At 46.8% G+C, this 14,535-nt stretch overlaps 1 protein-coding gene across 2 annotated transcripts in view; it reads left to right on the top strand.

The window, feature by feature from the left end:
* The window catches only part of HTRA1 (HtrA serine peptidase 1), a 54,628-nt gene that overhangs the window by 20,164 nt on the left and 19,929 nt on the right, over nucleotides 1-14,535 (top strand). For both annotated transcript variants that reach the window (XM_045068501.1, XM_013055665.2), the window contains exons 2-3: nucleotides 11,365-11,464; nucleotides 11,881-12,085. In XM_045068501.1, coding sequence (XP_044924436.1) covers nucleotides 11,365-11,464; nucleotides 11,881-12,085 — 305 coding nt within the window. The remainder of the gene's footprint in view (nucleotides 1-11,364; nucleotides 11,465-11,880; nucleotides 12,086-14,535) is intronic.

The raw sequence follows: 14,535 nt of genomic DNA, 5'->3' as shown, positions 1-14,535 counted from the left end.
TTTTGGGCTGGACCTTGAGTCTAGAGCAGTGGTCCAAGCTGGCATCTCAGGGATGGTTATCTCTCCCCGTCACCACAGGGGAGGGGGTGGTGGGCTCCTGGCCCTGCAGGTGAAAACGGGGACATTTTGTCCATTGGCCTTCATGTCCAAATTCTGTGCACTGCATTTTGTGCCTTTGCCTTTGAAGGGATCTTATTTCTTTTGTCACTTGTGCCCATGCGACAGAAGGAAGAGGCGGCTGGAATGGCAGCATGGGGGCCGGGGCGAGAGCAGGCCGAGTTGTCCCCAGCCGCCCTCCTGTGGTCCCATGGCCAGCAGGCCCTGGCTGACTCTGGCCTTTTTGGCTGAGTTTCTTCCTTCATGTTTCTTGTCCTTCTCCCCGCATCCTGCCGACTGTGGGAACTGGGCTGTGCTATGATTTGTAGGCCCGAAAAGGGCCCAGAGCTTCAGGGGCACTTAAAGTTGTAGCAATTAGGTGAAACATTACAAGTGATGTCTTTCTTTTTCTTTGAGAGTTGGTGGGGTGGGGGATCTGGGAAGCCACCCAATCGAGCCTCCTTATTTTAAAGTTGAGAAACCTTCAGCCCAAGGGGCTTGCGAGGTCACGTGCCTCCTGCATGTGTGAGCAGTGCCCGAGCTTTGGACCATGGAGGGCGGGGTAGGGGGTGGGGTGGAGTGTCCGTGGAGTGTCCGTGGAGTGTCCGTCAGCTCCTGAAGACTGCCTGCGGGCTCCTGGGCTTGGCCGGATTCAGCATCCCGGTCAGCAGCACGTGCTGCCTTCCAGTACTTCATCCGCCCCTCTCGGGTTTTAAAAATCAAATGAAATTGAAACGCAGGTGTGCAGTCCGTGTAGTCCGTGCTCAGAAGGACCCCATACCTGGGCTAATGCTCTGCTGTCACCCTCTTGGATTTCTCAGTACTCTGGAACAAGGAGCCCCTGCGTTTTTGTTTTGCACGGGGCCCTGCAAATCATCTCTCCCGTCCTGAACAGCGCATTAAAATGCCAGTGATTTGATCAATCTGCTCTTGCAACTGATTTAAATTTTGGGAACATGCCGTACCCTGTGAATAAAGGGGGATTCATTTCTTTTCCCTCGAAGACACTGTGTTCTGTTTTCCAAATTAGCTCTACTTCTCGATTCTGTTGAGAAACTGGAAGGCACGATTGTTCTTGTTGGAAGCCAAGGTTGGATTGTGAATCTTGAGTTCCGGCCCTGAGCTCTCAGGCATGGAAGTGGGAGGCATTTTCCTACAGCTGCGGGGGCTGCAGGGGGCTGGCGGCAGAGGGAAGGACCTGGAGGGGAGGCTCCGGCTGCAGAGTGGAGGGGTAGCCTCCCACCTGTGCCACTTACCGGCTCCGAGGACACGAGTCACATGTTCCACTCCTCTGCCTTACTTCTCTGATTCTTCCATTTTTCCATCTTTCTGTAGACTGGGCATAAGATCCTCCTTCAGGCTGCAGGAATAACTAGAGGTAATGTTTACGGAGTGCCTGGCGTTGGGCTTGACACATAGTAGATGCTCAATAAATGAGTAAGATTATGGTTTTATTATTTGATTGCCAACATTGCGGGTTGGGTAGGAATTGGCGAGCTGTCTGGGAGAACGAGGATCCAGGCAGGAAGACAAACAGGGTGAGTGCAGGCAGGTCGGGTGGTGCGTGGTGTCTTGGAGGCCAGTGAGAAGTTTGAGGCAATGGAGAGTGTACATCAAGAAGTCATGGGACAGAGAGTTGGGGAATCAGAGCCCCCTCTGGAGGAGGGAGCTGTGCCCATGTGATGGAGACCAGCCTGGGGGTCCTGAATAAGTTCATGCACCCCAGGTCATAACTGTCGTTTTGGGGAGACACCTGAAAATGGGTCAGGTGTGCCTGAATTAGAATGCTGAAATGGGATTCTGAGAGGCCTGAGAAGTGTGGGCAGAGGCCCTCGGAGGCCTTGAAATGCACCTGGACAGTGGCACACCTTGTGAGAGCGGGGAGGTGATCATGGCCTTGAGCGCAGGCTTTGTGTGCGTTCTCTCCCTTAGGACCTGGCACGGCCTGGAGGAGGTGGTATTATTTTTCCATCTTGCAGAACAGGAGACTGAGGCTCAGACAGGGTCACTGTGTGAAGTAACACGGCTGTGAAGGGGCAGAATCAGGATCTGAGGCCCAGTCTGGCTCAGGCGTCATCCTGGCACCAATGGGAGCCTTGGGACCTTTCCCAGCCTCGCTGACCCTGCTAGGAATCTACTGGGGTTGGAGCTCTGCCTGGCATTCCATCCATCCCTGACACTCCAAGTGTCAGATGGGGGGGGGGGCGGGGTGTGTCTGGAGAAGGCAGGATGGAGCCCAGAACAGGGACAAGGTGTCCAGGATCCATTGCTAGGATTCCTGGAGCCAGGTCTGAGGCAGCTGCCCCCAGCCGGGGCGGCCCTGGGGTTCTCCTGCGACTGCCAGAGAGGGCCTGGAGGGCTCCCTTGGTCCTTCTAAAGCGGATGCTTCCCATGCTGGCCATGCTCTCTGGTCGGTGACTGAGAGTCCTGGCGGCCGAGGCAGTGCACCCTGTAAGTGTAGGTCAGGGGTCCCCCCACCCCCTTACATTGCCAGCTGTCATGAGCTCCAGAGGGCCTGAGACCTGGGAACCTGTGGGACTCAGGCCTGCTACTTGGGTAGGGTTGGCACTCCTGCCTTTCTGTTGGCAGGTCTGGGTTTTATGGGGTCTGAAAGGCATACAGTTTGGGGGACCCTCTTTAGAAAAAATTCCAAACTATAAATATAACATTAGGCATGGACATGATCTTTATTTAGATTGAAAAAACAAACTGCCCTAAATTACAAGTTTTTCAAAATAAGAAAATCCTACAGACTCCAAAAACCCAGAAAAATGTCATGATGTTGTCATTAAATGCCAAACATACCTTCACCTTTAAAACATCTTCCCTCCCGGGGCACCTGGGGGGCTCAGAAGATTAAGCATCTGCCTTTGGCTCAGGTCAGCCCCATATCAGTCTCCTTGTTCAGCGGGGAGCCTGCTTCTCCCTCTGTCTCTGCTGCTGCTCCCCCTGCTTATACTCTCTCTCTCCTTGTCAAATAAATAAATAAAATCTTTTTTAAAAATTAAAAAATAAAATACCTTCCCTTTCCTATATATTTTTGGGGCTATAGACTCAACCACCTTTTCATAGGATAGTGAGTTTGTATTTCCTAGGGAGAGAATAGAATGATTTATTATTATTATTATTATTATTAATTTAGTCTTTCCTCTGGCATATTTCCCCACTACTACGTACTTCCAGGCCAGGACACCATACCCTGTACAATCTCTGGCTTGTACTAGGAGCCAGGATAGAAATGCAGAAGTGACTTCAAAGCACATAAGTGTATCTAATGAAACCCAAGCAAAATGACTCTACAGTTTGACTGTTTAGGCCCATCCCCAAATGCTACAACTGCTCTGATAGGACAGGAGATGTGTGGCAGAGAGAAGGAGACAGTCACCTCAACCAACTACAGTTTAAATATTTTTATAAATTTTTTTTGTTATTTATTAATTATTTTCCAAAAAGTATCTGACAACTGAATGCTTTGCTAGGGCCCCTCGCAGGGCCAGTGTTTACCTTTACCCTTCACTGTAAATCCACTTTTGCTCTGAATTATTGCAACTGTGTTGGGATTTGGGACCCTCTGCTGGAGAGAGCCCAGAGGCGTCAGGCAGAGGTAGGTCCCCAGATTTTCATGGTTCGTGATACCCTTAGTGTTTCAGTAATCTTTTCGTGGTACCTCCTCAGCCAAAAGAAATACCTAATGGTTTTATTCATCAAGTAATTAAGTCCCAAGAAATAAATATGTGTTACTGTCTTTGCAGTATAATTGTCACTTGCAAAGAAAATAAAGGAAAAATGGAATTTTAATTTTGTTACTCAATAACCACACCTGTTTGTGGATGGGCTAGGTGTACTGCTGGGTTCCATAGAGCCTCTTAAGCCTTAAAATTAGCTTGGACACTGCCACACCCATTTCCAAATTCAACGTTGATTTTTGTACAGTATTTGCTTTTAATCACAGTGACCACCAGCCTCCAAAGTGACAAAGATACAAAAATCATCCGAAGGATCATAGTGCAGTCTGATCTTGAAACTGAGAACTAGCTCATCCCGCAGGCATCAAGTAGCACAGTGTTTCTGCAGAAAACTTAAACTATCCTGTGAGTTTGCTGTGGCACTCCGGGGTGCCTTGGGGCAGAGTTTGAGAACTATGGCATTAGAAACATAAACACTTCTCTCTTCTTTCTGTACCACATCTAATCTTTATCTGACATTTTTACCTTAACTATTTAAAAAAAGCACACCTTTTGATGTTTTTAAAGCACATACCCGATTTTGTGTTGAAGTTTTTCCTAGAAACACAAATAAAGTTTATCTGTTGACTCGTAGTCCCCACCTTGTAGATTTTCACTTCCGCTGCAACACATTCTCTTCACTGTGATAATGTATGTCAAATACTTAACTTAGTGCTGGGCTCTTTTTGGCAAACACTTAATAATGGAAGTGTCTGTTATGCTAATTTTGATACCAATTAATGAAACTTAGCAACACTGTATCTCTTTTTCCTCCTGTAAGGAAGTTGTTGAAAATAGTTAAAGAAGTATTATCTGTAAAACTCCATGGAACATGGGTTCCAAGGAAGTAATATTTATGGAGTTGTGTGCTTTCCTAGTAGTTTATAAAGAGGAGACAGGAATCATTTATTATTTTTGGATGAAATCCTGGCAATTGTAAAACTCGTTAAATTATAAGAAATGTTGGCTACTCTTAGTGGGTCATTTGTTGTGTTAAAAATCAGTAATGATAAATATTTATTAGCTAAATGGAAAGGCCTGTCCTGTAAAATGTTGTGACTCATCATTCTACTAATCCTAGTTATTCAGAGTTTTTCAGTCTAAAATAAAATCACATAGTGGCAGTCATTTGATTTTCTCTTTTTGAGAATTGTTTTGGATATCCCATATTTTTTGCTTTCCCCATAAGTTTCAGAAATAGCTTATCAATTTCTACACAAACACCTGCTGGGATTTTCATTGGGAATATGCTGAATCTGTAGGTCAATTTTGGGAAAATCGGTAACTTCGTAATCGTGAGACTTCTGACTCATGAGTAGGGGGTATCTCTTGATTTACTTAGATCTTTTAAAATTTATTTCAGCAAGTAGGAGACAGGGAAACAAACCATAAGAGACACTTAACGATGGAGAACAAACTGAGGGTTGATGGAGAAAGGTGGGCAGGGGATGGGCTAGATAGGTGATGGGTATTAAGGAGGGCACCTGTTGTGGTGAGCACGGTATTGTATGTAAGTAACAAATCACTGAATTCTGCTCCAGAAACCAGTACTGTAATGTTTGTTAACTGCCTAACATATAAATGAAAAAATAAAATAAAATAAAATTTATTTCAGCAGTGTTTTACACATACTTTATTAAATAGTTACCTACCTATTTAATGTTTTGATGCTATTGTAATTGATATTTTAAAAATGTCAATTTTTCCAAGGGTTAATTATTAATATATAGAACTACGGTTTTGTGTATAGTGACCTGTTAGCCTGTGACAATGAAAAACTCACTTATTCTAGCAGCATATTTACAGATTCCTAAGCAACTTCCATATGCACTATTACGTCATCTTCAAATACTAACAGTTTTACAGTCTCCTTCCTAACCTTTATGCTTTTGATTTCCTCTTCTAGCTTAATTATTCCAGCCAGGACGTCAGTAAAATACTGAATAGAAGTTGTAAGAGCGGATGTCCTTGTCTTATTCTCAGTTTTAGAGAGAAAGTATTCTATCTTTCACTATGAAGTATGAGATTAGTTTTAGGTTTCTTATTGATCCCTTTTAACAGGTTGAGGAAGTTCTTTTTCTAGTTTGTTGAGTGTTTTTATTGTGAATGAGTGTTCAATTTTTGTCACATCTTTTTGCCTCTGTTGGATAATTGTTTGGGTTTTCTTAGTATTATATTCCAATGTTAAACCTTATTTGTGTATTTATTTTAAAACATATTTATTTATTTGAGTGAGAGAGAGAGCGCAAGAGCAGGGGAAGGGGCAGAGGGAGAGAATATCCAAGCAGAGTCCTGGGTCTATCCCATAACCCATGAAATCAGGACCTGAGCCAAAGCCAAGCGTGGACACTCAACTGACTGAACCACCCAGGTGCCTCATGTTAAACCTTATTTATGCTTTCCTGGAATAAATCCTGACTGGTCATGACATATTATTCTTCTTGCTAAATTGCTGAATTCTTTCTTTTTTTTCTAAATTGCTGAATTCTGTTTACTAAACATTTTCACGATATTTGGTCTGTGTTCATGTTGGATATTAGTCTGTAGTTTTCTTATAATGTCTTTTGTCTGGCTTTATGTCAGAGTAATGTCGGGTTTATAAAATAAGCTGGGTAGTGTTTTCCCTATTCTATTTTTGGAAAGCATCTGTGAAGTGTTAGTATTTTTTCTTTCTTAAATGTTTGGTAGAATTCACGCATGGAGTCATGAGCATGAAACTTTCTTTGTGGGAAGGTCTTTAACTGCGAAGACAATTTCTTGTTTGGGTTAACTATATTTTCTTGAATGAGCTTTGGTAAATGAAGTCTTAAATCTGTCCATTTCCCCAAGTTGTAGAATTTATGTGCACAATTTTGTCTAGAGTATTTCCATATCATATTTTTAATGTCTGTAGGATCTATAGTGATGCTTCCTCTTTGATTCATGATATTGGTCATTTTGTCTTTCCTGTTGTTTTCATTAATCAGGAATGTAAAAAAAACACCTTACCCCCATGTTTCTGAATTCTGAATCACCAGCTTTCTGTAAACGGTGGGCTGTCAATGAACTCCAAGCAATTCCAGCTTCTGTACCATAATGGAGCAATGAGAACAGTTAGAAGGGTCAGACGTTGACCCTGCATGAGGCTTCCCATTTTCATTACCTTCTGCCACATTGGTTTGGCCTAATTAAGCAAGGCCCTCACTTTGTAGAGGGAGTTACATTTGTCTTCTGGTGCAAGCTGGTTGCTGCTTGTGAGTTTGAGAGTACAGGTCAGATTATTCTGCTGACCCAGTGCCCTGTTTCCCTTCTGCAGTGGCTGTGGGTTAGCCTTGTACACAGGGGAACACAGGTAAACCTCAAAGCCAGAAAAATGGGCCTGCTGCACAGCTTCCCCTTGATCTCTGCCTCTGTGGGGGTGGCCATGGCCACGATGGCTCTGTTAGGAGGAGTTTCCAGGACCTACACAAATTTGCCAAGGTCGGGAGAGTAGTTCTGTCCCTAATGTATCACTGAGCTGTGTGGTGCTCACACCTGTCCAGAGCGGCCTACTGGATGGCACCTTTATCTATTTTCTTTTTATTTTTAATTTTCAACTGTATGCCATGACTTGGCCAAGCACTTCATATACAGAACCTTATAAAATCAGCATCAAAACCACTCCGTAGGTGTTATTGTCATTACATTTTATGGACAAGAGGAGAACTCTTGGGGGAGTCAGGTGACATACCTAGGGTCGGTCCCACAGCAGGTAAGTGTTGTGTGGAGAGTCATACCCTGATCTGTTTGATACCACGTCTGTGCTCTCAGCCGTTGTCCCCGTACTGAGCAGCCTGGATGCCGCAACCTGCTGTCTGTCTGCATCACTTAGACACTGGGTCCACCTTATCCATAAATCAAGAGCCAGAGCCAGTCTGGGTCCACCTCTGGGGATTCTCCACCTCGGCTGACCCCTCTGGAAGGAAGACAGTTGGCCGGCAGTTGAGATCAGAGCACATGGAGCCAGCCAGGGCTTGTAAAGACTAGGGGGCAGTGGCAGTGTCCTTTAGCTTGACAGACAACCTTTTACATGGAGCGGGATTCTGACACGGAGTCACGCTGCTCTTGAAAGATGTTCATCCCTTGTTCTGAAGTAGGATTTTGAAAAGCCAAACACTTCTTTGGTTTGACATCTTGTCCATGTTTGAACAATTAGTTGCTGTTCCTTATGTTCCTCGTTTCTGCTCTATTTCATGTTCCTGTTGGTGCTGGTCCACTCAGTGTTGGTAATGGAGGTCCCTGGTTGCTTTTCATCTAAGCTGCACAATTCAGGCTTGTCAGTTGGGCTTTTCATTATGGTCTGTCCTCCTGCTTCTCCTTTCTGTTTACTCATCTGCAGTCTGCGGAGTCCTGCACCCAGTCTCCGATTCCACAAACTCTTCATCTTGCTTCAGCTTGCTGAGAGGAAGGGGATTCGATCATAGCATGTTGGATCTAGACCGGATGGACTTTGCGGCTCATTCTAGAGGCACCTGGCCCCATTTTACAGATGGGGAAATGGAGACCGTCGGCAGACAGGACGGGCCCTGGGTCTTCCGGTGCCCAGGCCAGTGTCTTGCTCTCCCATCTTGCTTTCCCGGGGTGCACAGGTCCTGGAGGCTCTCTCGCTAGTTTGTGTGAGAGAGCAAGTGGATCTCGCACTAGCTGGATAAAACCATGTTCATTTTTACTCCTATTGCGGGCAAATTCTCCTATGCCTGCTTTGGGAAGTCAGAGAGAGGAAGTGAGTTAATGTTGGTAAGACTCTGGTAATGGCCCTGCTTGAGAGAGTCTCTGAGACTCCATGCGGCCTTGCAGGGTTCTGGCCTTTGGGCATTAAACCTCCTTTTGGCCATTCCCAGGAAGCTGGTCTGAGGAAGCCCAGACGCGTGTGTTTACAGCTGTCTCGGGGTGAGGCTCACCAGGTTTTGTGGCCAGAGGGAATGTTTCTATCACCTTCTTTATAGCTCCCTTCGGTGCACTTGGGGAAACAGGCTAATTAATAGAAACCTAGGATGGTGGTAGTATGTCTGGGGCCAGGATTAAGAAGAAAAGTTGTAGATCTGCCCAGATATTATTATTACTTATACTCTTTATTAAGAAAATTTAGTATCTATGGAGAAGTCATTTAGGGTCTATGAGTTTCAGTTTCCCTAAATATAATACAAGCACGATATCTGAAGGAAGAAAATAAAATAGGATCCTGTATGAAAGGACTTTGAAAGCGAAACTAATAAATGATGCTACTGTGAACTTGTCGAATTCGTTTTCTTGGTCTAGTGGGTGCTGATCTTTTTCTGACCTTAGAAAACCGTGCTCGGCAAAAAGAGAGGGATTCCAACCCGGAAGGAAAGCAGCCGAGAGCCCGGTAGCCGGGACGGAGAGGGGCCCTTTGCTTGTGGATGGCCTCTCACTTCCCAGAGGAAAGGCTTGGGAGAGGCAGGCTCGTCCCTGAGATGTCCTGGGGTCCAGTGGTATGAGTTGCATTGCTGCTGTCTCTGGTGGGGTCACACAGCCGTGGCAGGGACCGAGGGAAAAATCTGGACAGCTGCTGTGGGGCTGCCATGGAAGTCTGTGGATATGCAGCTTTGAGGGCCACAGAGGACTTGAAAGGGTCACAGCTTTGACAGCTGGCCCCGAGCCCAGGCAGAGGCCCACAGGGAGGGAGGCGTGTTGGGGTGTGAGTCTAAGTGTCTGTGAATATAGATATGTGTGTGTATGAGTGTAAGTGTGTGTTAGTGCATGTATATATATGAGTGTGTGTGCGAGTGTGTGTGCGAGTGTGTGTATGAGTGCACACGTGTAAGAGTACACACATGTGAGCCTACACATATATGTGAGTGTGTGTACATGCATGTGCGCAAGTATGTATGTGAGTGGGAGAGTATATATATGCACATGTATGTGTGTGAGATAGACAACGTCTGTGTGTTTGTGTCTGTGTACATGTACATACGTGTGCATGCTCACAACTGAGCGTGTAAGTGTGGGTGTGTGTTTGTGTACACCTCTGCGCATGCGTGTTGGGGTTGGGGAGCAAAGGCCCTCAGGGGAGTCAGGGGCAGTTTTGTAGGCCAGTGGTTTCTTTTTAAACTACAAAGTTGTGCTGTGAATCCCTCCGGGTGAGCTGTGGCAGGGAGCGACAGGGGCGGGGGACAGATCAGTGCTCCTTAGACCATCTGTGGCAAAGGAACAGATTTCCTTTATTTCCTATTCATTATGGCTCAATTAAAACATGCTAGAAATGAATTCCTACCAAGATGTCATAAGAAAGGCACAAAATATAAACCCCAGTTTAAAATTTTTCGATGCAACAGACAGAAGAGGACTCTGTGAAATTGCTCTAACGGTTTCTGGAAGCTTCCTGCCAGTGTCTGCGGGGGACCAATGGGTAGCGGGGCGGGCAGAGCCTGCCTCCCTGGAGCCTGCTTTGTGTGGCTTTAAGCGAGGCGACTGGGCCAAGGGAGACGAGGAGAGAGCAAGGAAAGGGCGTGGGCGTTCTCTGCTGCAGACTAGCCTAGAACCCCTCTGGCCTGTGAAGGCAGAGAGAGATCTGTTGAGGGATGTGTGCAGGTGGCACGGATTTGGGACCAGGACTGCAAGCTCGGGTTGCACTTGCGGGGGTCACACTGGCCCCTGCTGCCACCTATGCCCGCGGAATGGGTGCCCTGGGACCTGAGTTCCCAGAAGCTCGTTTCTGAAGCAGATGCCGTGGTGTGTGCATCTGGTGGGTGAAAGCCATTTTTTGGCCTTGCTGGGTGAGAGTCCTACACTGGGATGTGGGATTTCTGTGTCTAAAAGTAGCTTTGAAATGGGGGTTTGCTAATTACTTGTGTGTATGTTTATATAGAAATTATGGTCATTTGATTTCCCTCTCTTTCTTTTCTCCCCCCAATAGTATCAAGGCACCTCTTGTGCCTTCTGGCCTGGGATGTCCCAGGGGGCTGGAATAAACAAGGCATAGTGGACAACTGCTCTGGGGACGGACGGTGGCCTCTGTTCACCTTGTGGGATCAGTGGGAAGACAGGATCTGTGCCTTTGCCCTAATGCCTTTTCAGTCTGTAATGTCTAGTGGGCATCCTCTCAAAGCCACCTCAGCTCTCCGCTCGGTGGTTTGGTAGCAGTGGCATGCTGGGAGTGGCTGCTTCTCTGTGGCACTGTGGGAACTGGCAGGGGCATGGCGGAGGGTGGTGCCATGACCGTGACCATGACCCCTTGCCTCACCACCTTTGCCGAGGAGCTGCTAGGAGGTCCAGGTATCAGCTGGTGCCTCTGGGTCAGCATTTTTGCAGTGAAACCATTGGGAGGAGAGAAGCAGAGCAAAGAGGTCATCTCTGATGGGTGTTACCTCTTACGTGAGTGGAAGTTCCCTTGTGAGCCCCGAGAACCTTTGCAATGGAGTGCAGGTCTGGGGTCTTGTTCTCACTTGTCTGGGGTTCCAAAGGTCTGGGTGTGTATTTTGGCCCCTTCTCACCCATGTCTTTCTCAGGAGCCACAGCACAGAGCACCGCGTCTTGATGTGTCCTGTCTTTGCTTTGTTCTCAGGCCCGGAGGACCCCAACAGTCTGCGCCATAAATACAACTTCATTGCCGACGTGGTGGAGAAGATCGCTCCTGCCGTGGTTCACATTGAGCTGTTTCGCAAGTAAAGAGGGCCTTCTTGTTTTCCCATGGCCTCTGAGGCTACCGCTGGAACGCGCTGCCATTAGCAAAGCATTAGGGCTGTTTCTGGGGCCCTTTGAAATGTCCAAGAGCCACCAAATATGTTCCTACGGGAAGATAACATTTCACCCTTAGTATGCTTTCCCCTTAGACTGTTTGAATATACCTTCTGACCCTTCTAGATCACTTAAGAACCTCTAGCTCTGAATAGAGTCCCTAAGAATATTTTGTAAGTGGAATTTTTGGATGCTTGCAAAAATCAGTAGCCTTCCGTTGTTTTGAAGGTTAAATAGGCCCGGCATGTAAAGTAAATTCCTAGATGTGTGTTGCTGAATCAGTACGTTGAACAGTTGATCTGAAGGTGTTTGGGGCTTAACTGGGCTGTCCTCTGGGTTCTAGGCTTCCTTTTTCTAAGAGGGAGGTGCCGGTGGCCAGTGGGTCTGGCTTTATCGTGTCTGAAGATGGACTGATTGTGACAAACGCCCACGTGGTGACCAACAAGCATCGGGTCAAGGTTGAGCTGAAGAACGGTGCAACCTATGAAGCCAAAATCAAGGATGTGGATGAGAAAGCAGACATTGCACTTATCAAAATTGACCACGAGGTAAGTCCGCTCCCTGCCTGCAGACCTGAGTTTCCAGGTGGCCAAGCCTGAGAGAAGTTAGAGGTCCAGAGCACCCTGATTCCCGAGAACCAGTCAAGACTGGACCCCAAGAGGAGAGCATTTGGGAGATACTGAGTGTGGCTTCTGGTGAGGGAAAGCGGGGGGACCTGTGGAAGCATCTTTAAGAAGCAGGCTGTAAGATCAGAGTTTTAAAAATGGAAGCTTATATTTTTATAAAAGAAAGCAATAGTTTTATAAAGAAATTAGTAGGTAAGCAGTGAATATTGAGTCTCCCTTCCATTCCTGAGGCAACTCTTGTTCTTTTGTGTTCATTTTTATTCATTCATGTGTTTCACTGGGTTTGAAAACAAGCCATGTCTCCCAAATTGGGGTTTTTCGGGGTTACTGGATGTGTGTGTGTGCATGCGTGTGTGTGTGTGTGTGTGTGTGTGTGTGTGTGTAGGCTTTATCTGTGATTTGAGAGAGGGAGAAGGGAAGGGATGGGGGAAGGGAGAGAGAGAAGCCCAAGCAGACCCTCCACTGAGCAGAGAGCCAGTCGCAGGGCTCGATCCCACGACCCTGAGATCATGGCCCGAGCTGAAACCAAGAGTTGGACCCTTAACCCACTGAGCCATCTAGGCGCCCCTCTAGACGTGTTAACAATGCTCCCTTCTTCAAAAAGTTTTGGAAACCTTGAATTAAAGCAGAGCTAATGGATTTCTTTCTTGGAGACTTTCTCAGAACTTTTGATATGCTAATGTGCACAGCTCTCTCCCACGAAAGGGTGTACACCCCAGGTGATAAGCATCTGTGCTTGGAACCTTTTTTTTTTTTTTTTAAACTGAGACACAGTGAATTCAATCTGAGAAATGCTGTATTTGAAAATGGTTTGCTTTTTATTTAAACGTTCTCCTTGTAGTCATGTTTGCCCTGTTTGATTTGTGTAGTGAAGACTTCATACCTGAAATTAAATCCAGGTCCTACCAGACCATCAACAATTCCCACCTGTCGGTAGATGTCGGTAGGCAAGGTTTGGTTTGCAGTGAGGTCGCATTTTTTGGTTTCTTCATGTCCTTGTAATTTTCGGGACTTCCTGTGGAAGGAAGGAAGACTAACGGTAGGCTGGAATCTTCTTGTGGGCCCAGGGAAAGATCCTAGACTGAGAGCCATGAGGGGTCTTTTGACCAGATCTTTACACACCTTCGCCTGGATGTGGACCGTGAAGGCAGACCACCGTAGGAGCCCACGGGCTGTTTTTTTCCTCTGTCTGCTCTTCATCAGGACAGCAACGGGCTCTGCGGTTGGTGTAGGAAACTGGCCTTCAGCAAGGTCTCAGTCAGATATTACTTCTATTAGGTAACTGTGGAATTTCTAGCAATAACTATCTTTGAAAATGTGTCTATTGGTCATGACATAATCATAATAACTTCTGCTTGATGAGCTCCAACCGCCTGACCCAGCCTCTGCCTTCATTTGTAATGTCCACCTAATCAGCAAGACGGCTCTATCATCTGCATTTTATAGAGGACGAAATAGGGGCTCAGAGAGCTTAAGTAACCTGCCCGAAGTCACACAGCTGTGCTGTGGGGAAATGAACCTGCCTCTGACCCTCAAGTCCCCAAGGCCATGGCCCTTACTGGATGGATGCAACCTGGCCTTTTGGTGGGATGGGCTGGCTGGACTTTAAATAGCTCCCCGGGAAGGCTGGTGCTTCTCTGTTTAGGAACCTGCCGCTAGGAAGTGTCCAGGATGTGGTAGTCTCACCGGAAGGAGGCTAGTCAGAATAGCACATCCTGTGGCCACACACATGACTTTTCAGCTCCCCCCCCCATTCCGAGCCCCTGGAAGGCAGCCAGCAGTGGGGCTCTCTGCAGGCACGGCGCTGGCCCAGAATCTGCGTGAGCTGCTGCCACTGAGTAATTCTGTGTTTGGAATGCGTGGGCAGTAATGTGCCGCTGGCCAGGGGGGAGATTCTTTTCAGATTATGAGCCAAGGTGGAGACGGTCTTGGTGTCATCCCCGACATGTCCAGGCAGGGCAAGAAAGATCTCAGCGGACCATCTTGGCCGTGTTTCTGTCCCGGCCCTTGCTGCCCGCGGGAGGCCAGCCCTGTGCCGGCTGCATGGTATTTGAGGGCTGTTTCTAGCTCGAGAAAAAGATGCTTAACATTGAAAAGTTGAAGTAAATGTGGCTTTTCAAAAAGGAATCGGAAATGAATGGATATTAAATTGCAGACACCCACACAAGAGACTGGTTTCCACTGACTAAACTGCTTTTTTTTTGCTGATAGTGGTTGGAAAGTGATGGGGGGTAGAGTAAAACCATCTCTTCCAGCTCTTTCTCTTTTGTTTGATGATTGATTATGAGGAGGGGGCGGAGGCTGGCTTGGAACGAGGCTCAGTTTGGAAGGAGCCTCTCCTCCCAGCAGATCTGAGTCCGCCTGAGCACGGG

This window comes from Mustela putorius, unplaced genomic scaffold (assembly GCF_011764305.1).
Source record: "Mustela putorius furo isolate JIRA1106 unplaced genomic scaffold, ASM1176430v1.1 tig00003909_pilon_pilon_pilon, whole genome shotgun sequence".
Lineage (NCBI taxonomy): Eukaryota > Metazoa > Chordata > Mammalia > Carnivora > Mustelidae > Mustela > Mustela putorius.
Note: the sequence above shows the minus strand (reverse complement) of the source record. Positions and strands in the feature narration are given on the sequence as shown.